The sequence below is a fragment of the Manacus candei genome, unplaced genomic scaffold, assembly GCF_025592945.1.
Source record: "Manacus candei isolate 608988 ecotype Guabito, Panama unplaced genomic scaffold, ASM2559294v1 h1tg000056l, whole genome shotgun sequence".
NCBI classification, from domain to species: Eukaryota; Metazoa; Chordata; class Aves; order Passeriformes; family Pipridae; genus Manacus; species Manacus candei.
The window spans coordinates 6,070,880-6,094,757 of record NW_026138104.1 but is presented as its reverse complement, the minus strand read 5'-3'; the positions used below and the strand labels follow the sequence as shown (position 1 = coordinate 6,094,757).

General features: G+C 37.4%; 1 protein-coding gene across 3 annotated transcripts in view; it reads left to right on the top strand.

The window, feature by feature from the left end:
* Nucleotides 1-23,878, top strand: part of NEBL (nebulette) — a 253,449-nt gene that overhangs the window by 53,352 nt on the left and 176,219 nt on the right. For all 3 annotated transcript variants that reach the window (XM_051802510.1, XM_051802506.1, XM_051802507.1), the window contains exon 3: nucleotides 19,204-19,288. In XM_051802510.1, coding sequence (XP_051658470.1) covers nucleotides 19,204-19,288 — 85 coding nt within the window. The remainder of the gene's footprint in view (nucleotides 1-19,203; nucleotides 19,289-23,878) is intronic.

Genomic DNA, 23,878 nt, shown 5'->3' with positions numbered 1-23,878 from the left:
TTACAGGTTTCTATGATGACGTGATGTGCTGCTGATAAAATAGCCTTTCCCTGCTTCTGGCTTTTGCAGGTTTGCTGTTGTCCACCTGCAGACATCAGGCTCTTTACTCAGAGCTGTGAGCTCTGGTTAAAAAACAGACAATTAAAAATGGTGGTGAAGCCTTTACAGAGCAGTGAACAGTCACTTTGCTTAGAGTATGTGTCACTAAAAAAGTGCAGATAGGACAGGTTTGCAATTCCACACATGATTTTATTTGAGAATCTTTTAATAAAACCCCTCTTATTTCTATGTTATCTTCTAAATGGGAAGTTCTTTAGAGCTGATTTAATGCACTTGAATTATAAAGGATGCTACATTCCTGAGGTTCAACTAAGAAGGAGTCAGTGGGGAACTCTTCAATGCATAGAAACATCTTGAGTCTGATTTTGTTTGTTTAAATATCTTTTAGCTAAATCAAACACAAAATGTAACACTTGGACACCATATGGATTCATGATGTTTATGAGAAGAATTAGGAGGGATATGAGATTCATAAATCAGGGAGTGGCTCCCATTGATCTGTAAGTGTATTCTCTTTCTCAGTGACAGGGATAGATAGCTATGTTCAGATTTCTTGACATTTCAGGGCAGATTGTATGATAGAAAGCATGAGAGACTTTCTTGTACTTTACATTTCATTGTATGTGTTTCTAAAAGACCTCCTATCCTTTTTTCTTCTGCACAGAGATGGCAACGTGGAGTTTCTGTTCATCTAACATTGTTGACCCCTTTTTCTCTCTATTTCTGTCACTGTCAGCTAATAGCATATTGGCAGGCAAGAAAATAGTTTATGCCCTGTTCTCCAACTGCTCTCTTCTACTTCCCTCAGTTTTGAAACATTTTTGAGACCCTCCTTTTCCTTAGCCTCTCCCTCTTTTTTTTTCCTAAGATACAACTGAGTACTTAATGATATGCTAGCTTTTCCCCCATCACTATTTCCTTGCCTGCTCTCAGTTCAGATGGTTCTGCCTCTCAGTGAAAGGTTGGTTTTCTAATCTAAGTGAAATCTATCTTTTTAAAAACAGACAAAGCTCAAATTGAACTGATCTACTCAAAAGAAAGGAAATGGAGAGCACAAAGCTGCTTTAACTCAAAACCTATACCTGAGGCTAATAGGGATTAGGTCACATTTGGCAAGAGTGTGCATCTCTGAGTTGCTTCCATTAACTGGGTCCATGCTCTCAGACTCACTGGAAAAATAAACAGAAAAGTAATTGGTGGAACTTAGAGTTGCAACATTGACCAAAGACAGGAGATAATTTTGCGTTTGCTGTTCTGACTGCATATACAGGTTTTACATTTGAAAGTGGTGTTTTCTTTTAATTTCTACTGCATCACTTTTTTCTCTGTCTCAGCAGAGGTCAATAAATACAAAGTTATGAAAATTTCCTCTTAATTTTAAGAAGTCTGTGATCCACTTTCAAGGCAGAGTATAATTGAAGAAGTATTTCAATTAAATGACTAGTCGTTTCAACTGGTCACCTTTTAGTCTTTGAATTATTGCTTATTTCTAATACTTTGCCCTTGGCTGGCACCTTGGGTATGTGTCACAGAGAATAAATAAGGTGCTGTGCAAATATCCAATGTTTTAGGCTTTGGTACTATGAGTTCTTTCCTTATGCCATAATCTACAAGTGGGACTGCAGTGAAAAGTCTTAAGAAGCCTTCCCTTACTTAAGCCAAGTTCAACTGTTAGCAGGGTAGAAAGCTGTGGGAAGCTATACTACGTTCCCACTGAAGTGTTTCTCAGAGCTACTTGGAACTGTGTCGTGGTCACATACATCTGCTGACCCAGTTGTTCGCTTTCTGTTCCAGTGACAGCCCCATCAGGACAAGCTGCTGCTTTGCTGGATCACCTTTGCTTCCTTCAAAGGCAATTGAGGCTTTTGGACTGATGGGGGTCTCAGTGGAGTATTTTGTAGTAGGTGTTTGTGCATGCGTACACAGCAGCAGTGTAGAAAGGAATGTACTAAGAACAAGGATGAGGTAGGTTATTCAGTACCAGGGTAATAGTGACATGTGGGAATATTTAGTTACTGTAGCCTGGGAAAACAGAAAAAATAGCCATTACTTGGTAAAGGACCTTGTAAATTTTTCCTGTGTACCCTGTTTTGTGCTCAGTCCAGTTTTTTACCGGTCCATTTCTGTGCACTGACAAGATTCCTGCTGAGGACTACTGAACTGATGCATGATGCATGAGTACTATGTAGCATATTTACTGAACTTGTTTTTCATTACACAAAATCTATTTTGTTCAACTTCACTTTACCCAGGAGGTTTGGACCACCTGTTTATACGTGTGCTTCATGTATAAATACATATCTGGATAGATTCTCACTGCTCTCCTCATGATAAAACAGCTGGGGTGTTGGCATCTCCTAACTTCTGCACCCAGTTCCTTGTGCTCAGCCTGGTTGTTGCATGTCTGCCTTTGACTTTAATGAAACTCAAGGAAAACCCCGCTGAGGGCTACTGCACCACCACGGTACATTTACTGTTCTGATACATATTTCCTTTTCCAGTGTGCTGAGGTACAGTGCTAGCAGGTGCACTGTCTTCACTTAATTCAAGAGTGAAATAAGACTCGGATTTTACCAAGGATTGAAAGTTCTGCTTGGCATGAACCACACTATCCTCTATGTCAGAGCCACCCTCGTTCAAAGATATCTGTACAGAGCCTCAGAAATGTGAATGGAAGCTATCTTAGGATCATATGATAATTCAGACTGAGGGGACCTCAGGAGGTCCTGCTCAAAGGAGAGTCAGCTGTGACCAATCAGGTCTTAAAACATCCAACAATGGAGCCTGTGTAACTTCTTTAGGTAATCTTTTCCACTAGTGGTCTGTCCTCATGGTGAAAGAGTTTCTTCTTATATCCAACCTGAACCCCTCTTTTTTCAAGTTATGCCCATTTTGTGTTGTGTTCCCACAAGGCACCACTGTGAAAAGCCTGGCTCCTTATACTTGATATTCCTTGCAGGATTTCTCTTTCTTTCTTTTCCAACTCCTTGCAAATGTTGGAAGGTTGCTTCAAAACCATCTCTTCTCTTCTCTAGGCTGAACAAGCCCTGCTCCCTTAACCTGTTTTCACAGGGCAAGTGCTCCAGCCAGCTGACCGTCTTGTTAGCCCTCACTGATCTCACTCTGGTTTATTGATCTTTCTGTTATTGCAAACCCAGTGCTGGATGCAGGCTTGTAGATGTGGCCTAATGAATGCTAGACCGAGGGGGATAGCTGCTTCCCTCCAATCTGCTGGCTGTGTTCCTCCTGTGTAAAGGAAAGCTGTGTTGCCCACGCAGGGCATGAGCAGAGAGAGGGTTAAGGCTGTCTAACATAACAAGGGTATTTTAAACTGCAACTTGCATTGTCATGCAAGTAGCAGGAGGCAGATGGCTGAGCCTCTCTAGTAGCTATCAGTATGTTGCCGTGGTGTGCCTCTCTCAGCCTCCAACTGTTGTCAGGCTGGTAGTGGAGTAACCTATGGTGGGACATATGCAAGGCTATCGTTGTGTGCAGCACCACATAGTGAGAACTGCACACTGCTGGCCCTTTGTGCAAGAATTATTGTGGGAAACAGAACCCTGTTGTGGCATGTCAGCATCCTTGCTCATTTCTTGCTTCCTTCCCAATACTTTCAGCCAAGAAGCAATAGGCAGAATTTTAAGGGTAGAGATTTGAGAAGAGATCAATAACAAAAGAAAGAACAAGAAGTGAAGTGCACTGAGACAGGGAGTTTTGTTTCCCTGGCCAGCTGCAGTGCTGGCCATTGTAAAGATTTTGCCTTCATCCCACTATTGGTTTTACTTTGATTATGAGCATTTGCATCTGTGCTTTCCTCATTTACCTTACTTGGCAATTGTTGGCTTTGGGGAGAAAAAGGCTACATGATTTGTGTATGAGAATTCTCAGTAGCAGGAAATTTACCATTAAAGTAAATAATAGTAGTGACAAGAAACTAACAACCATAACAAAATATTAAATGTATATGTCTTTTTCTTTCTCATTTAAACCACTAATAGAAAAATAGAAAAAATTTGAACTATATTTTCAGTTTTTACCCTGGTATTGGAAAGGTGGCAACATTTCAGAAAGTCCAGGAGTTGTCAATAGGAGGGTAGGTACCCACAACTGTCTCTGAAAGGCATGTCATTATTATTGTAATCTCTGCCATTTTATCTCTGGTTTATAAGAGTAAATTGTATAACTTGATAGCTTTTAAGTGCATTGTGTCATTATCACACATGTGAAATAAAACCATGAACATTTGTATAAGCAGATGGAAACTGAGAATGAGTCATTCTTTCCTTCAAAAGGAGTTCTGGATTATTTGGGGTTTTCAAAAAATTGCAGTGGACGATGACACGGGATTACACAGAAGGGAATTATTGGTTCATTCTTAACTTCAAGTTAAGAAGAAAGAGGAATTTGTCTACTATTCCCATAAAAGTATGCCAGTCAATTAGGGTAAAAAAAGAAAAACATTACCTTCCCTGTTTTTTGGAAAAGTTAGTCCCTAAAATTAAAAAAAAAGAAGAAAAAACAAAGACAAAGGAACCTTGGCAGGCTGGAGAAGTGGACTGACAGGAACTTCATGAAGCTCTGCAAAAGTAAATGTCTAATACTGACCCCAGGGAGAAACAACCCATCAGCCATCAGCCTCCTGGGCTGCACTATGAAGGGAACTGCCAGCAAGTCAAAGGAGGTGATCTTTTCTCTCTGCTCAGCACTGGTGGGACACGTCTGGAGTGGAGTATCAGGGCATACTGGAGTGAAGTAGAGGACCACATAGATGAACCTAAGGTTGACTTTTCAGTGTGAGGGTGATTGAACACTGGCATGCGTTGCCTGGAGTGGGTCCGTCCTTGGGGATACTCAGAGGAAGACTGGGCATGGTCGCAAGCAACCTAGTCTAGTTGTCTGTGCTTTGACAGTTTTCAGAGGTCAATTCTAGCCTCAGCTCTTCTGTGGTTCTGTGGTTTAGGAACAAAGAGGCAAGGTTTAGAAAAGCCACACAGAAGAACTCACATGGTTAAAATGTTAGAGCAGAAGTTGTTGAAGATTCTTCCGGGAGAGCAAAGGGGCGGGGAGTCCAGTGGTACAGGAACTCCAGCTCAGACTTCTTTGGTTCATCTGTACTAGCAAATTAGAGATCTGTATGAAACTCAATTGACTACATGGTTAAATTGCTAAAATGCTGGCAGGCACAAAATCTTTAGCCTGTGCTAGTTACTCTCTCCCAGGCAGTTCCTAGGTATTGCTCTGTTTACAACAAAGCTAACTGCTGTTCTGTCCAGGCATGGTAACCCTGTTTTGGACAGTAGGAGAGCTCAGCAGTATTATTAAGTGCTCTATGCCAGTTAACCTCACTAACAGAAAGCGTTGCAAGACGGTTTTTTAATTTACTAGCACAGATGTAAAGTCTAGGTGCCTGGATCCATAGCTGGCAACCTGAAAAATTGTCTGTTTTGCCTCTAGCTCCTATGGTTTTAGACTCGTGAATCAACCGGATTTTCAGGGCAGGACCTCATCAATCTTTCATAACTGATAGGGAAGCAGGAGACTAGACACTGTGTCTGAGCCAGAAACTCACAGAGATTGAGCTCCAAGTATCAACCTTATTTATTAAAAATTGAAGAACCTTAAAAGATACAAGACATTAAGAGGCATATTAAAAGACTCAGGGAAAGAAAAACCAAACAAGAGCTTAAAAGACATAGAAGTATTTGCATGAGAAAGGTATATATTTTACATTCTGAGCAGCAACAATAGTTATGTTTTGTTGTTCCATTTTATTTCTGATTAAAGCAGAAATTCTGTTCTTTAAATATATTCTTTGTAATATATCCAACTTCCCATCCAAATAGAACATTTAGTCTTTTACTGATGAGCAATGCACAAGTTGTATGTTTTTAACAATTTTGACAAAATCAGATTAATTCAGTATATCCTCAATTTTTTTTTCTCCCAAGATGCCTTTTTATTCCACAAAAATCATGTCTTGTGAAAATTGTTTTTTCGGATACTTATTTTGGACTCCACCATAACCTTTTACCATTTAGATTTTAGTGAAACTGTGGATATTCAACAATTCTTGGTTGTGGGCAACTGTCATTCAGATATTTTACTTTTTGCTTGAATAATATTCTTAGCAAACTTGGGTTTTGGTGTGCAGAGGTTTTCCCTTTGCTTTTGTTGGCCACTGCAGTGCTCCACAGATGCCTTAACTTTCTCAAGTGAGGTCTTTTTCATCTCAGTGAAGTGACAATGCTAAACACCTTGGATATCTATGTCTCTGGGTTTTGATGAAAAGGCAAACAGAGCTCCATCAGTCAGAGGCTCATGTGTACTGGTGCAGGAGGACAGCCATATGAAGGAGCATGGGCTCTTCTGCAGACTTGAGCAATGTGTTTTAAATCTGTCCTGAGTTTTGCAGTTTTAAACAAATGCTTAAGAGATGCTTTAAGCATTTGGAAATGCTCTAGTTTGCATACTGAAACTGTTTTTATTCTGTGCATTTGTTCTTGTGTTAAGACCTATTTGTAGAAGGAACTCTGCTCCTATCTGGTAGTATACTTCCATCAGAGAGTAAACATCCATATGAAGCCTCCAGGAGGAATCGCAATACAAGAAAGGAAATATAATTACATATCCAAGAGACATTTGCTGCACAGTTCAGTTTTGGCAAAAGGCTCACGGCGTGTTAAGCTTTAAAATACTACTTTTGTTTCTGAAATATTCAGAAAATGCAGTTTTTGGAACCTAAAATATTTTTTAGTGTAAATTTCTTCAGGCCTGTAGAGGAAGCCATGTGCTTTACCAGTGATTTCACGTGACTTGGCTGGTACTGACTTGGATGTTAGTCAGTGAACTGCTTCAGAGGCTTTAGGCTTCTTCCTCACTGAGTTGCAAAAAATTAGTGGAAACATACTTTTCATTTCTGTGAGCACAGCAGGGTTGTGTGCTCATTGTGTGCATATCAGTAAATCTATAAGAAACAAAAATAATCCAATTCCCAATGGAAAGGTTAGTGATTCTGTGGAAATTCAGTTAAAGTTGCTTATAAATAATGAAATAATTTATTGATTGCTTCTTCCTTCACTTTTATAAAATAAGTATTTTATTTTTGCCCTTGTTGAAGGCTTTGTTAGTAATAATCCATGTGTAACTGTAACAAAATTTGGCAAGAACTGCATTAGCACTGTAGTGAAATAACATTTTTTTGAAAAAAAATATTTTACTGTCTGATTAATAATAATAATTTACCAGCTGAAATAAACTCCATCAGTTTAAAGGAATCTCTGTGGTCTTGCAACCTTGATTTATTGACTTCCTAAGATGATAGTTTAATGGATTTACTTTCTGTTATGCTAGCAAACAGATGGTGGTACTGATCATGCACTTACAGTACAAATAATGGTTTTTCAACCATAAGACTAGTTTTAGTTGTTCATGTGCAAGCTTCAGTTGTGACTGTATTTCCTGCAAGTCATTGTGAACTTCAATATAGCAACTACACATAGTTTGCTTTGCATTTCCTTTCATCTCTCTCTTTATCTGTTACTCAAAGACACATATTCTGTTTTATTCTGAATAGATTCAGTTGCCCTCTGAGGGCTCTGGCCATGGAAGATCTAGCTGATGGGTTTGCAGGAGTTTAGTAATAGGTGTAGAAGGGGCTCAGACAGTGACATCTGACAAATCCGTGGCCTGTAGCATTTAGGAATGAGGAGGAGAGTTAGGGGATGTTTCACTTTCTTTTTTTTTTCATGGTTATGAATACCTTCCTGAGTCTTCTGTATTCCTGTGGTGTAAGTGCTATTTAATGACTAAGCTGTGTGATCTGAAGCAAGAGCTTTTCATTTCATCTTACACATATCACACGTCTTTTCACAATTAGTTCTGTGACTTCCTTTCTTCTCTATCTATCCCATAATTCACCTTTTTGCATTTGATCTGGCAGTGTGATAATGTACCTGTTCTTACAGGCTGAATTTTTCTATACCTCATGGAAATAGCTCTTTCTCTGCATTTTGTTAAAATATTTGGTTTGTGCTTTGGGAAGGCCATTTTTGTAAATTGGCTTGGGAATAGCTTCCATTCCTCTCATATGTTATTCAACTAACATGATTTTGTTTGTGCCTATTTTATATCCTAAAGGATTGATTTCTTAGGATATCAGCAACCATTCATCAGTTGCTCTCTTCTGTCCAAGGGGGGAGATGGAAAACATTTCTTTGCCTTTTGATCTCATGTTGTTGAGAGGCAGATCAACAGCGAGGTCTTCAGGCTAAAGGAGTGAAAAGCTCAGGAGATGTTATTGAGGTCTGTTTGTTTGCAGAGGAGTTGTGGATGCCCTGTCCCTGGAGGTGTTCAAGGCTAGGTTGGATGTGGCCTTGAGCAACCTGATCTAATGGATGTCATCCCTGCCCATGTTAGTGGAGTTGGACTAGATGGTCTTCAAGGTCCCTTCCAACCCAAGCCTTTCTACGATTTTATGATTCTATGGTTTGAATAACTTTCTCTGTGGAAACTTGTGGAAATCATCTTGGATGATATCCGGTGCAGCTGCTTCAGTCTCTGAAACAGTATTTGGATGGAATTTAAGGTCTCTGTCCAAGAAAGTGATGAGAAAGCCCGTGTTCTATTAATTACATCAAGCTCATTCATTTGCCTAAGTCTTTAATAGAAAATACTAAAAGCTGTGACAGAAACGCCTGTACTTAATTGGAAGATACATGGAGGTATAGTTTCAAGCAGGGAGAAAAGAGAGAAAGAAAAGAGGAGAGAGGACAGTCTTTGTAGCAACACTGATGGAGCATTTAATTAGCAATGGCAACTGCACCTGGGTCTAGTCAAAATAATTAACAGTCCGGGAGGCACGGAGGGCATAATGTATGCAGAAATTCTGGAGGTGTATGCAGGGTATTAGTGAAAATGTTACCTGGCTGTTGCTTTTTCATGATAAATACATAAAAAAGAATATGTGTCTTGATCGGATTACATAGGATTTAGAATTTGGTACTTACAGACCGGATCTTCTGTGAAATATGATGTCCTGCATCACATCATGAGGGACCTGTGAAGTGTCACATAGAACTGTATTAAATTAATTTAATAATACGTTGACTTTTGCCAAGGATTTACATTAAAAATTACAGTGTTTGCTTATACATCCTTTTACCCTTTCAGCAGAGTATTCTTCATTTGTGTGCAAAAGCTGAATGTATCATTTAATAATTTTGTATAGGTAAATGTGCTGTTATATGAAACCTTATACACAATACTAGCATAAACTATCTTTTATAAAATACTTGCATGGTATAACTTTTTTCCTATTAATACTAGTTTTATAGAAATGGATACATTAAAGGAGAGACGGTTTATAAAGCTGTACTGTTAACATAGCTGCTTAAAATTTACAGTATGTGAACAAGCAACTAGTAAAATTTCCACTTGGCAAAAAAGCCTTTTTCCTCTAGCACACATGTAAATATAACTCTGTTTAATGTGCTTTTTTTACTCTTTAGAGTTGATGGTGTTGGCACAGTTTTAGAGGACAACTGCTTAACACACTGTGGTTACAGTTAAAGGGGTAGCAATATTAAGACATTGGAGATGAATTGTTTCCATCTCCCTTCTGGTCTCCTCTCCCATTTCTTCACAGTGTCCAAATTACTCTAGTTACAGTATCTGAGATCTGTTTCTATAGTTAGTTGCAGAAACAGTGCCTCTGAAGGGAGTAATATGTAGTTGGCTAAGCTCTGCAGGATGACACTTGTAGCTCCGGAGGAGGTCAGTCAGTTATGACTCAAGCTCAGTAGACTGATGACTTGGCAGATGCCTTTTAGCTTTTAGGTGTATTAGATTTCCCACCCTCTTGATAGCCATCTAAATAGTTGTTTTTGTGAGATCAAGAAAACTGTGATGTCTTCCTAGCACTTACTTCATTTTGGTCTTATGGGTGGCTTTTTACTGTCCCCTTGGTCCTATTTGCCATGTCTTGAATGATAACTTTGAAATTCGGAAGCAATAATGAATTGTCCAATGAAGCTTGACTTTATAGCTTTGCAAAAGAAATTAAGAAAAGCATGAAGATTAAAAGCTAGTAAACTTACACAGAAGAGTTAAGAAGTAGAAAACATGGAAGCTGGGAACTAGAAGAAAATCTAGTCTATATTCAATTTCTCAGGTTTTGGCTTATACACTCAGTTTTAGTAGAGTGCAACAGGAAGACTCCAACTTCATTACAACTGTGATCTAGCGCTATGTGGCCTAATGGATTTTGAATGAATGACTGAGAATTTCAGTTTTTAGTAGCAAATATTCTTTTGGTCAATACCTTCTTGGAAGGAGAAGGCTTAATACAAGCAGTAAGCAGTAGATAATCACTTGTTCTTATTTCTGATGTTATTGATGTAGATTTTTAACATTAAAAATTTTAGAATTAAACTTCTTACTTCAGTGGTGTTTCTTGCATTTGAAAAACTGGCAGAGAAGAAAACATTATTAGGATAGATTCAAATTTTACTTCTCTTCTGCTTGTGGCTAGTCTTAGTATCAGAAAGCCGTACATTTAGACATGCATTTAGATGTCGTGTTTAAATCCCCATGCTTAGTGCTTCCAATTGCCTAGGAGCTTTTCAAGCTGTCTGGTTTAGTCTTTATGCATTTATAGGATGTGGTTACTGGCAAGATTTCCTCAGCTTGACTTGCTACACATGCACAGAAAGTTTTTTGCTTTAAGTGTGGCAGGCTGAGGTATAATGCTGCTCTGATGTAATGATAACTTTCTATTAAAAGTACCTTACTGTGTATGAAGGATAGGAATAGGCTTAGATGTACTGTAGGAACATTACAAGTAATGTAGCTTAAGCAACATTTCCCTAAAGATGCAGTTTAATGTAATGTGGCATTTCTTTTGGTAAAGAAATTATTAAATACTATAGTCTATACATATTGTCTACATTCCACTGAATACAAATATATTTTAATACCTAAGGAAGACATAGAGACATGATTTATGTATAATACCTATAATACCTATGATCAGATATCAGGTGATGGAATTACAGTGTTGGAAAGAAGGGAAACTACAAAAGTTCCAGCTGTAAACCCATCAAGATCTGGTAGTCTTGATATGTAAGATGAGAATCCTTGGAGTTAGTCATGTACAGAAATAATAGGTTGTGATAAGCAGAGAAAGTTACAAGGGTAATTTTTTTTCCCATAAGAGTTGTTTTTTGAAAATATTCCAGAATTGGAGGGGAGGGTGGGTGCAGGAAGAGTGCATTTTTCATATTATATGTAAGAGCAGAATTTAGAAACTGTGCATAATTCAGTGTCATGCTGCTTTAGATACTGATATATTGAAGGTAGAATCATTAATAGAAAAATGTAGGGATTTTGTAAGAAAATTTGCCATTGCTATATGCATAAATTATACCCCAATGAAACAGAACTTGAACAAACCTGCATCAAACCGTGGAGGTTTGATGAATATCTGTATGTATGTCTATATGTAACATGTCAGGACTACATTGGAGCAGGCAGATTAAGCATTTGAACCTGTGCAAAATGTATTGCTTTTATGGTCTATCTCTATGTGCTCTTGCTGACATCTTTAAAAGAGGACAGCAAGAGGTTAAAGGGGTAAAAAACATAGACCATAGGAACTATGGGTCATACTGTGTGTTTTTTCACTGCTAGATCTGCTGCTGTAAATTGGTAAGTGAAGTTAGAAACTCAGCTTCAGTCTGTGTTTTTTCCTGTACTTTTGTCTCTTGGATATTTTGAAAGAAATTATAATAATCACAGCATCTGGAACAAAATAATTTGGAAATATTGAGTCATCAACCTTTTGTTGTGCCACTGGTGATTACTAAAAAGTATTTAAAAGCAAAGTTTTCTTAAACTTCTGTGAGGTTTTCTGTATCTAGGTGATGTATAAACCTGGGTGAGCTCTGGGTGAACTCGTGATGAGCATCTTCGACAGATTTTGCTGTTGCAGTCAGATTTTTGTTTATTGCTTTGTTTTGCCCCAGTTGCTTCCACCTTTCAAGTTTCCCTGAACTTTCTGTGCATCTTTTGTGTATCCTTCTCCCTCAGTGGCTCTCACTTTTTGATCTGTTGTCAATACCAGTTAGTGTGCTGCCAATGGATTCCTGCACACAGCTCTGGGCTACCCTGTAGTTTTTGGTCTGCTACTGATTAATTTTATTCCCCCAAGCACTGGAATCCCATAGCTGAGGAACAGGTAAATTATTGAAAGGGTGAGTGCCTGGCTCCACTGAAAATTCTAGCAGTTCTACTTTTGACAACTATGGTGCTTAGATTTTACTCCTTTTGATCTTTCTACTAAATCTGGATGGTACTTTGCTGAGATCTGTATTGTAGCAATTCTTATTATTATATGAAAACTTTCTTAAATATGAACGATGTCCCTCTTCTGCTATATTTTTTCAAATCTTTAAAATGAAAATGTTTTGACCTGAATTTCTCAAGAAGCAAGACTAACCTGTCTCCTTAACAATGTATTTTTTCTGCATATAATAAATATGACATTGCAAAAGGAAGATATAAGAAATGGGGTAAACACTAGTATCACCTAAGAGCTGGAGCATTTTTTCATTCTGAAACAGTTGTTGGGAGGAAGCAGGAAGACAGTAATCCTTGGTGGCCAAAACATGTGCACAGCTACCCCGTGTGACAGTGCCAGTGTTGGCCTGGTGGCACTCGTCCTGTCTTTGCCAACCCTGCTTGGAGCAGTTTTAGTTGAAATCAGAGTATCAGTATGGGAGCACTGCAAGTCTGAAAATGTATTTGGAGTAGGTTTCTTGGTCATCTTGGTATTGTAAGTACAAAGTAATTCAATTGTTACCTCTACGCCTTTTCCCTAAAACTTAACCAATACTGACCACTTGAGTAGTGTTAATGCTTTTGGATATAGGCTGTGAAAAAATTGGAAATTTACAAAATTTTAGTACTTTTAAAAAATAATCTGTCTTTTTAAATTCTAACATTTGGTACTGCAGATTAGAGATCTTCTAGATCTAGACTTGTTTTCCATGGCTGCGCCTTCTGCCAGTGATTATAAAATTACTGTGTAGTCCACCTCTCTGTGATTTCAGGTGTTCTTCAATGTATAACTTACATTTGCAGAGCTAACTACTCCAGTAGTTTGATACAGTAGAATTTAGGAATGGAATTTCAAATCATGAGAGTCATGAAATTTGATATTAGGTTTGGCTACCCAGTTTTTACACTATTTTATTCAAATTGTAAACATTTTCTGCTTTGCTGCTTTTCAGTAAATGGCTTAGTTTTTTTCAGCCTTTGGCAGAGAATAGTAAGGCACTAACTTGTGTCTTGGGACCAGATACACAGTATTTAATGTGGTCCCTAAACTTAGCTTTTGAAGGGAGCCCCAGATATGGGTCTCTGTAGTCGTGTATCAAGTGCAAGTCTAGTAACACAATGATGTGCAATGTGTGTCTGGTTTTATGCGATATGTGGCCTTTTACTCGCTCCAGGAGCAAGTATGTTGTGGCTTACCCCAACAAGCAAGTGGAATATCCTTACTTGTAACATTTTTTTTCGTGGATCTTACTGCTTACCAAATCTCCTCCAAATCAATATAAACTCATCTCTCTAGGGGATTTTTCTCATAAATGGGAACTTGTATTTAGCTAGCACATGGGAGGAACTTTGACTTTAAATAAGAAGTACAGATACACAAATTAAATATCTGAAAAAGTAAGTTCCTTGAAAAATAGAAGATGGAAAAATATCTTCTGAAGCAAACTAATTGCAACCAGAGTACCTTTCTTCATGCAGTGGGGTAGGTTCCAGTAGCCAAAGGGAATGTAATTTTCTGAGTAATTTCTGGAGAATTGTGATATATTTCTTGTCCGCTTCATTGCCCAAGTGCTGCCATACCAAAGCTGTATTATCCACTAGTTACATTGTTCCTCCTACAAAAGCCTTTATAATCGCATGCAAATAAGTGGTCTTGCACAGAAAGCTCAAAACAAAAGAGAAAACCCAGAGAAATCCCTCCCGGAGCTTCAGAGCAGTAAGTGTAAGTGAGCACGAATTTCAAATCAAATAGTCAGCTGTGGGCAAGATTTCCCTCCTGCTGCTTCTTTCTCTGCTGTTGTGCATCTTACATGTCTTTCTGTGAATGGCACAGTTTTAAGGTAAGGAGATGAAAGTAGCCCTGTTCCTCTTCAAACTGCTGGTTTAAACACTTCTGAGATGAGCACAACTTAATATCTTGTCGCCTTTATCCTGAATAAATTATTTTATCTCGTGTCTCATATATGAGACTTAATTGGAGATCTCCTGTGTTTCTTCTCTGTGTTTTTGTGCTGTTTATTGACGTGGGCTCAGATAACATTGAGCAGATTGGGCCCTTGCAGGTCCAAGATTGAGCTTCCCTACCTGTCCTTCAGTTGTTGTGAGCTTGGGTGGCATCCAAGCTGCGACATCATTATTTACTATTTAATTTCAATTTGCAGTTTTTGCTTACACTGTACTGAAGTGCTCGTTTAAAAAGCTTTACTAGCTTTTAGAGGTTTTTGTAATTCTTGTAAGATTTTATTATGTTGTTTTTCAGGTTTATTTTGTTCCACTCTGTATTACTGCAACTGAAAATAAGTGATTTTTTCCTTTTTCTTTTAATCTCTTTATCTTTTACAGTTTGCTTTAATTAGACAAACAGTTATAGACAATATTTAGGAGAGGACAAATATAGCCTAAGGTGATGACCAATGATGGTGATTGTTATTATGAAAATATGTGATGGAGCTGACCCTCTGCTTGGGAGAATAATTTTGATTTGTGTATTTTGTGTCCATTCTCTGGTTAAAAGGTATCACAAATTTAATGTTGCAGGCAAATACTGAATAGCTATTCTAGAGGAGTGACAGCCCAATAGAAATCCAGTAAATCTGACAAAAGGTATAATTCTCTAGCTGTGGACAGTAACAGTTAATGTTACAGTCAGAAAATACACACGGACACACACACAAATCTCTTAGTCATCTTGTAAATGTTAGTTAAGTCTGCATGAGGTATGAGCAAGTTAATTTCAGTAGATGCTTGAATCTATCTCAATCTTTGAATATGACCTTTTCCAAAAGAGAGAAAGCTGAATCTTCATTCCATTCTCTCAGGACATGAGGTGTTTTTTTGTTTGTTTGATTTTGGTTTTTTTCCCCTTTTGTTGGTTTGAGAGCATGGAAAAGCTGATGAAAACTGTACAGCTAAACAAGTATTTGGGAAAATTTCTATGTTTAGTCATTGGAAAAGCTAGGAAGCTTTCAGGTACTTTCCTGAATTCTTGGAGATTTTACTAATACTCTTTCCAAATATCAAAAGTGAAGGAGTTTGCTCATAAGGAGCTGGAGACTGAGTTGTGGTTCGATTTATTAATCAAGCTGTGCAGCTGAAGCAAGTAATACAGTAACCCACAGCAGAGACACCATACTGTGTATCCTGATTTGTTCTGGACCTTTTTGTATAGATCTTTATACAGGATTAATCCTAATAGCATTAGTGTGGTAAGACATATTGCTAAGTAGACTTAGACAACTAACAAAGACTTAAAACAAACAAAAAAATCCTTTGGACATTGCTATTAAATAGCTGACATGAGATCAATCTCTTTAACCAATTCCTGGCTCTTTCTCAGACATCCTCTTGGACAAAAGGGAAACTGAGCAACGGATTACCAGGGACCACTGTCAGCCTTTTGAATTAAAGGCTGTTGCCATCCAGTTACTCATCCTTATTCAGAACATGTTGACAAAACATGGTATAGCCCTAAAATGTTAGTTAAAAAAGAAGATTTGTGAATTTTAACACTTGTGTTTCAGCCTTCTATTTCAGTCAAAAGTATCCAATGGTACAATTATCTTAGTTTTTACATAATTTAGTATCTTAAATACTGATAATTATCCTGAAGACATCCTATCAGTAAGCTTAAAACAAATGTGGAAAGCTGAAGATAGGATTTAAATTTAACACTAGTCTTTTTAATGCATTTGAGGCAAGAATTTCCATAAATTAAAAGGGATGTATCTAAACCCATGTCTTTCTGGTTTGATATACCATGTGAGTGGTTTCATAAATCAACTGCAGTTAAAATGACAACCCATAGTAGAATGCACTGCTAATTTAATTTTGTTTAATGAGTCTTATTTTAATCACTGTAATACATTTTGGTAACTTGTTTATATGATCAGTTTAAAGGCTGATTTAAATTTCAACAGTTTTGTTCACTTGTCATGTGTATTGTTTACTTCCATTGTCAAGTATAAATACTTTTAATTGATAAAATCAGTTTACATAGTATTTTCAAGCATACTAAAGCAGTGCTTATTCAAGACTAAGTATACGTTTTTTACTTGAAGTATGGAGCTAATGCTTCTAAAATAAATAACGAACTCAGATACATTGGTTCTGAAGTGGTTTGCCTGGACTGTTGAAATATCTGTGGGCTTCTGAATACTAATTGTGCAAGAAAGCATTTCTTTTGCAAACGATCAGAAGGGAGAGGTGGTGTATGATAGCGACAAAGTGTATGTCCCTGTGCTTCAGAATAGAGAGGTTTAATTTAGGAACCTGGGTTTGTAGTTCTCTGCTGCTGTTGCTAACAGCATCCCTGTGGTCTGTGGCTGAGACACTTGCCTCAGCCATGTCCACTCATTTCACAAGGGGACCAGGCCAAAAAACCAATCTGAGCTGGCTCACACTCTGTGTTCTCAGTGTTAAAAAGCATGAACACAGGTGATTGCTGTGATTTTGGTACCAGGGTCATGATGTGTAATCATGGTGTAAAGCAGTGCTATGAATGTTTACAGAAATGCTTTCAGCATTCAACATGTGCATAATGTAATTTTTAACTGCACGTGTGACAAATGCAGTTTTTAGGGATATGGATTCTGTCATCTACAGGAGTTATCTGTGGATATCTCATACCTACTATGTGGAAGTCTGCAATGCTTTAAGGTGTGAATTATGCACCATTGCTACAATCTTCCTTGGATAGCAGCAATGCCTAGCTGTGAGGTGGCTTGTTGCCTTCCCCATCTGTCCATTGCTGCTTTCCAAAAAGGGCTTATGACCATCCTTGTGGCCAGTCTGGCATTTGTTTTTTGCCTCTATGCAGAAGAAGGAAGGGTGAGATAGTTAGAAGATAGTGAAATAAAGAAATAAAAAAAACCCGAGAAGCTCTTCTGGAAATATTTCCTTGCCCCAAGGTAGACTTGGCTGTAACTCCAAAAGAATAGGCTGGAGGGTGTCATGCCTAGAAATTTTGTTTTCTAGTTTTCGGTGACATGAGCTCTCTGAGACAAGTGGCTTACATAATAGATGGGAAGGTATCTCACCATAAACTCAAGGGGGGCGTTATTTGTCCATCTGTTAGTATCCAACCTGGAATGATTCTTACACTTCTGTGAGGAAATCTTTCTTCCATAAAAGTGTTTATTTTTTGCTCTTTCTGTGCAGTTATTTTTCCTTGGGAGCCTGAAATCCCTAGGTTGTCCTGTATTTCTCCTCTCTTTTCCCTGTGCAATGACACCATAAATGAGGGGATGTTCCACAGCCTCTTGGTGCATGAGTCTACTCTTTTGTGCTATCATGTGGAAGTCTGGCAATGCAAATTGTCATCTGATGGGGGCGATCAGACCTAGAGCAGTCTACTGCATGAAGTCCAGACAACATTTTTCATCAAGTATTGCTTTTGCATTTCTGAGAAGGAAACATTCATCTTTTGGCTAAAAACTGAAATCCTCCTTAATTTTTCATGAATGCTTTATTTTTTTCTGATAAACAATTTTTTACTGAAACCATGCACTTCATGGAAATTGAACTTATAAGCAGAAAACTTTCTAACAAAATACAATTCTGAATGAAAATATGTATCATCTTTGCACAGAACAGAAATTTTATGATGAAGCTATAGCAACTGAACTAGTTACTGAAAGAACACATTAGAGTTTGAACATGGAAATGTTTAATGCTTCATATCCTCAATCTTCAGACACTTACTGCTTACCCCTTCTGTAGCAATTGTGCTGCAAATGTTACTGTGTCTGAAATGCTATGCCCGTTGTCTTATACTCTGAAATGTTGAAGGCACAAATGTGGTAGCTGGCAGACATGGGAAGCTGTGAATGGTAACTGAAGACATGAGTGCCTCACATGGTTGTAAGGTGAACATTTTGGTTTCACACAGAAAATGATGGAAAGTAATTAGTCAGAATCAGTTTTCTTATGGTGTTTCTGTATCATACAGTTGTATCTGTTTTGGGATGTGCTGTTTTGTTTTGTTATTTCCTTCTTTTTGTGGTCTTTAATTGAACTTCTTGTTTGACAGTAAAGTTGTAGGATAAATCCATGAAAATTAATAAATAGTGGTTCCGTAAATGAGTAAGGTTTGATTGCTACAGTTCACAGAATCACAGAATGACTGAGATTGGAAGATCACTCAAGGTCATCTAGTCCAACCTCCCTGCTCAAGCAAGGGTCCCCTAGAGCACATTACCATAAAATGCCAAAGTAAATAATTGGAATATATTGTAAAGGTGTAAAATTTCAAATGGAAATAGAGATACCTGAAAGATTGCAGTTCTGAGATACCACAGCCTTTGGTACTGGATATTACAGTACTGTATTGACCTATTTACCATTAAAGCAATTGACTTTTCTCTTTCTGGGAAGTACCTGTCTTGATCCTTCTGGTTTCTGCACTAATGGTTTTAAGACACTGTGGTACTATGGGTGTACTCTCTTATGTCACTTTGGTTTCTGTAAAACAATTCAATTTTAATGGCTTTTAGTTTAGTCGTTGTTCAGCACTATACGAAGACAATGCAGTTAAACACAGTTTTGTTCACTCTATTGAAAACAAATTTTGTATGATTGGTCTTTGAAGTCAGTGGGTGGGATGAATGGGTGGTACAGACTCATTACAGGAACTCGTTCTTGTTGTTTCAGCAAAGCATGTCTGACACAATATTTCTAGAGTAAATACTTCTACTTCATAGCAAACAATGAAAGAATTCTGCAGCATTCTGTGGGACAAAGTGCTGGGATGCATTTGACTTTCTAGCATGGGCAAATATTTACCATTTGGCTTTGTGCTTCTTCTTCTTCTAGACATTACCCAAAGCAGTCCTTCACTACAGTGGCTGATACACCAGAAAATCTTCGCCTGAAGCAACAAAGTGAATTGCAAAGTCAGGTAAATCAAATATTTCTTTTGTCTCGTTAATATTAGACTGTCAGTCCACTTCTCTGTAGTTTTTCAAAGTAGTATTAGTATTTCTTTGTGCGTACATAGCAGCACTCCAGTGTAATTTTAGAAAAAATTTGTACATTGGTATAACACTGCAAAACTCAAGATTTTATTTCTGATCTCACTTATACTAGTTACTGTGCTACTATGTCTATTGATATCACTGAAATCCTTCATTTTCAGTATCTAAATAGCTTTTAATGTTTGACATGTTATAGCTCAACCCAAAAAGGGTTCATTTGCCTTAGACAAACCATTGTTGTTAGGCTGCATTAAACTTAATCATAAAATAGCTGTGTGATTAACAAACAATGAATTTGTCATTGGTAAATATTTAGAAGCCTTTAATATTCTGTTGTTCTATGTGATTCTGTGATATGTGAGGCAATCTGTAATCCAATTGTGATAAATACATTATCAATCAAAAGTTATGTAAGTTAATAAGAAATATATTTAAATTAAAATGTAAAAAGAAAAGGGGGAAAAAAGAGAAGAAAATAGCAATGAAGACTTAGGTGACCCAAATACAATGTTTGCTAACTACCATAATATGAAGTTCTGGTTGATATTAATTCATTAATATCTGAAAATCCCTCATCTCCTCCACTCTCCAATATCACTTTTATATTGTTTCATTTTATGCAGTGCTGGAAGTTGGCCTGGCTGTGTAAGGCAACTGATAACATTTGATTGCATTTTATTTTATGATATTTATGGTGTTTTTTATCTATTGTGTTTTAGTTGCAGTCTCTTATTATACATTGATAGCTATCATTGTCAATGCCATAAAAACCTGTAGCAGAAAACAGACAGTAGACAACAAGAGCTTTCTTGTTTGGGAACCTCTTTGGAGGTTAATGGGTAAAATCAAAGGAGTGTTAAAGAGAAATGGTAATCAGCATGATATACATTTAAAAAAATTCTTTACCTTTTGCCATTCCAGTTATTGAATATAAAACTTAGAGAAAATCTTTCATGCTGAAATTCTGCCACCTAGAAAGAGGACAGTTCATGGACTGTACATCTCTTGACTTCGGTGGATTTTAGAGTGGAGTTTGCTTCATTTTCTTGTAGTTCAGCTGTTCTGTGTACCAGAGTTATCATTCTGCCACGAGGTTAAGAACTTCTAAACTGTACTTTTTTACAGACCTATTTAAAAGAATATAATTTTTGAGCCCACTATTTTTTAGTGGTTTCACAGAAAATGTTGGGGTTTAGGGGAAAAATAATATAATAATAATAATAAAATTTTACTCTTCTTTCCAGAGGATATAGGAGAAATGACTTTCCCTAACCTATCTAAAACATGCTTCCATGGCACTTTGGAAGCATAAGGAAACTTGTTCTGGTATTGTTCTCTATTCGTAAACTGAGAACTTGTATTCTAGGACTGGATAAGCAGTATCAACAAGAAACTTGGAGTTAGCTTATGAATAAACTTGCTGCAACTGTTCACAATGCACTGGCATAAAATTTGAGATAAGGATCTACTCAAAACTTGGAAATGGACAGAAACCCTTAATTTGTACAATGTGTCTTTTTCAGTATTAGTAGTCAGCAAAAGATTTGCAGATCCAAATATGATTCTAAATTATAAGGGTAAAAATTGCCTACTTGGAAGAAAGGCCATGATGTTTTTCATCATCATTTGCTTCCTTGTGGTTGATTCACATCTAGACTGTGTTAAGTAGCCTAACCTGTAAATTATTTCAAGACTGAAATAAAGATTCCAGAAACTTTTCCTAATCCAATTTAAATCTTGTCATAAAATAGAACTGTAAATTCTGAATAGTTTCTGTAATACTTTGAAGAGTGTAAGGACAGAGAAATTGCAGTCCCGAATCAGTCCTATTGACGATCTGGTCCATTGTCCTATCTTTTCAGGGAAAGTTGGAAGCCTCCCAGCTGAAACAAATACATGGGATATAATTTGGTGTTGTTCAGGTTTCAGTGCTGTGCAATAGAAAAGAGTGTGTGCATGGTTCAAGAAAAACCTTTCACATGAAACCAAACTTGGCTGGATAGAGTCACATTATTACTACCTTTCAGTCTTCATCAGAGCTGCTTGAGCCTCCTGCCAATGCAGTTGACAATTTGGGATTGAGCAAATTCTGTGTTAGGTAATGTAAAAAATTATGTTAACTTCTGAATAAGGATAAATGCTTTTCTACAGTAATAGCTGCTTCCTAGTTTCTAAGTAAACATCTTTAATGCTTTTAGTTCTGAAGAGGCACAACCCTGTGTTTAACTGCAGGACTCCCAAGTGTTTTTTCAAAATCTGTAGCTTTAGAACTATTGTTTGTTTTGCTCAACAAAGCAGTAGGAATTGGCAAAGGAAACACCATTAAATATTTTATGAGTATATGTGCTGTTTTTATTTTCATTTAAACAGCAATTGACAGCATTTTAAGTTGCAGTGCTGGGTCCTCTGTCAGGAATCCATTAAGGTCAGCATCAGGGTTTCATATTGACCAGGGTGTCATATTGACATAACATGACAAGAGCAAAACAAACAAAACCAAAATATTGTTTTCTTGATGAGTCAATAGAAAGTGCATGGCTTTATAAAACACTTGAAAAATTATGTTGTTAAGAAGTCAAAGGACAATATTTAAAAGCTTTCCAGAGAATGACCTTCTTCTGTATTATATTATTTCAGAGCTTTTCCCCACTTTAGCTTTTTGCTTCCATGTTCTTTCATTCAGCTCTTTAGTTGGAAGGAGAAACAAATGCATTTTGGGAGAGGATCTAAGTTTGATTTCCATTATGGAGAACTCCTCATACCAGTGTTTCTCCTGACAGAAGAAAGATGAGTTTTAAGGTCTTCCATCATCTAAATAGACAGAGATCCAGTGTCTCAAACAAGATTTTTCTTTATGCCTCTCTGATGAAAGGTCCCTGTCTCTATGAGGTATTAGTTCATTCTCTTACTCCATTAGCATAGAATGGATACTTTCTATATGCACTTGCCTCTCCTAGATGAACTCAAATACAGAAGTTAGTAATATGCTCATCTCAGCTATGTTTACTTGGGAATTTCCTTCATGTACCTTAGCTACTGATCTCTCTAACTTTAAAACAGTGTAAATTGCTCCATGGCCTTTAGTTTTCATCTGTGGCAATGCTGTGTACATCAAAAGCAACAACTCCAGTTGAACTTGCAGAAAGAAACAGAGACGTTCTGCAGCAGTTCTTGGCAGGAAGAATATTGAAGTGTCAGATCAAAGGGAGGGTTGATGTTTAAGGTGTGTTCTTGTACTCCAGCACTTTTTGAGGAAATGTACTTTCTGTTAAGTCTTGGGAACTTAATACAAAATGATGAGTATTGTCCTTCTACCTTCTTGTCCTAGTCTCTGGTGACACACCCTGAGGCTGCTGTCCTTGGAAACTATTAGTGCTTCTTTTCATATGGGAGAAAATAATTTTCTTGTACTTTCCTTACAGAAACTTGGCTAACTGAAAATGTATATGGGATGTTTTTCTGAAGGAAGAAACATCCTTGCATTTTTTCTTGTTAGACAGAGTTAATAAAATGTTGATTTTTAAGAAGTACCATAATTTCTTAGGAGACATACCCAACTGAATCAGGATAGTATCCTAATAATCTTATATTTTAAGAGTCCTTACTTTCTCAGGAAATGCTTGTGTTTGTATCTTTATCTGCCAACTTTTGCAAGGATAATCATGGTATTGAGCATTTGGAAGAGAGTAAACCTCAGTAAAGGGAAAAAAATCCTTATGATCAGATGTTTGCATCTAGGATGGCCATACTCCTCTTTGTTCAGGTTGAAGAACAGACTGATTCTGCTCAGCACTTCCCTGTGAAAGTGCAAGAGATGATGAGTGTAAACTGAAATACAGAACATCACGTTTATACCTAGGGAAAAAGATTTCCAGTGTGAAGATGACTGAATAGTGGCAGAGGTTGCCCAGAGAGATTGTGGAGTGACCATTCTTGGAGATTTTCAGAAGAGGACTGGGCACAGTCCTGAGCAATCTGCTGTGGTTGACTGTGTTTTGAGTAGGCCGATGCATGGGACGATCTCCAGAGTTCCCTTGCAACTTCATCTGTTTTCAGATTCAGTGCCTGGTCTCTGTCCTGTCCTTTCTCAGGTTCCTCTTGACCATTTCTCTCATCTTCTTTCCTTCTTTTCTTTGCTTCTCTGTTCCAAAAATATGTGTTAGCAAACTTCCAGTCAGATTCTTCTTATTAGCTGTTTTTCTTGATTTGGTAAAGAAACCTTTTTGTTTTATATGCACTTCTTTTGTGAAGTCTTTGGAATTAACTGCCACAGTGAATGCTCTAGGGGAACAGGATACCGGATGGATTACTAAAGCAAACATTTGATGGATTTCGTGGGGTACCCTGAGTGAGCTCGTTGGAGAAGTCATGGAGAAAACAGTCCTTGGATCTAGAGGCAGAGATAAAAAATACCCTCTTTCAGCTGAGAGAAGGAGAAAGAAATATGAGATAGCAAGCAGAGAGACCTTGTTATAGCTTTATGGGTGATTTTGTAAGATTTTGTAAGAAGACTC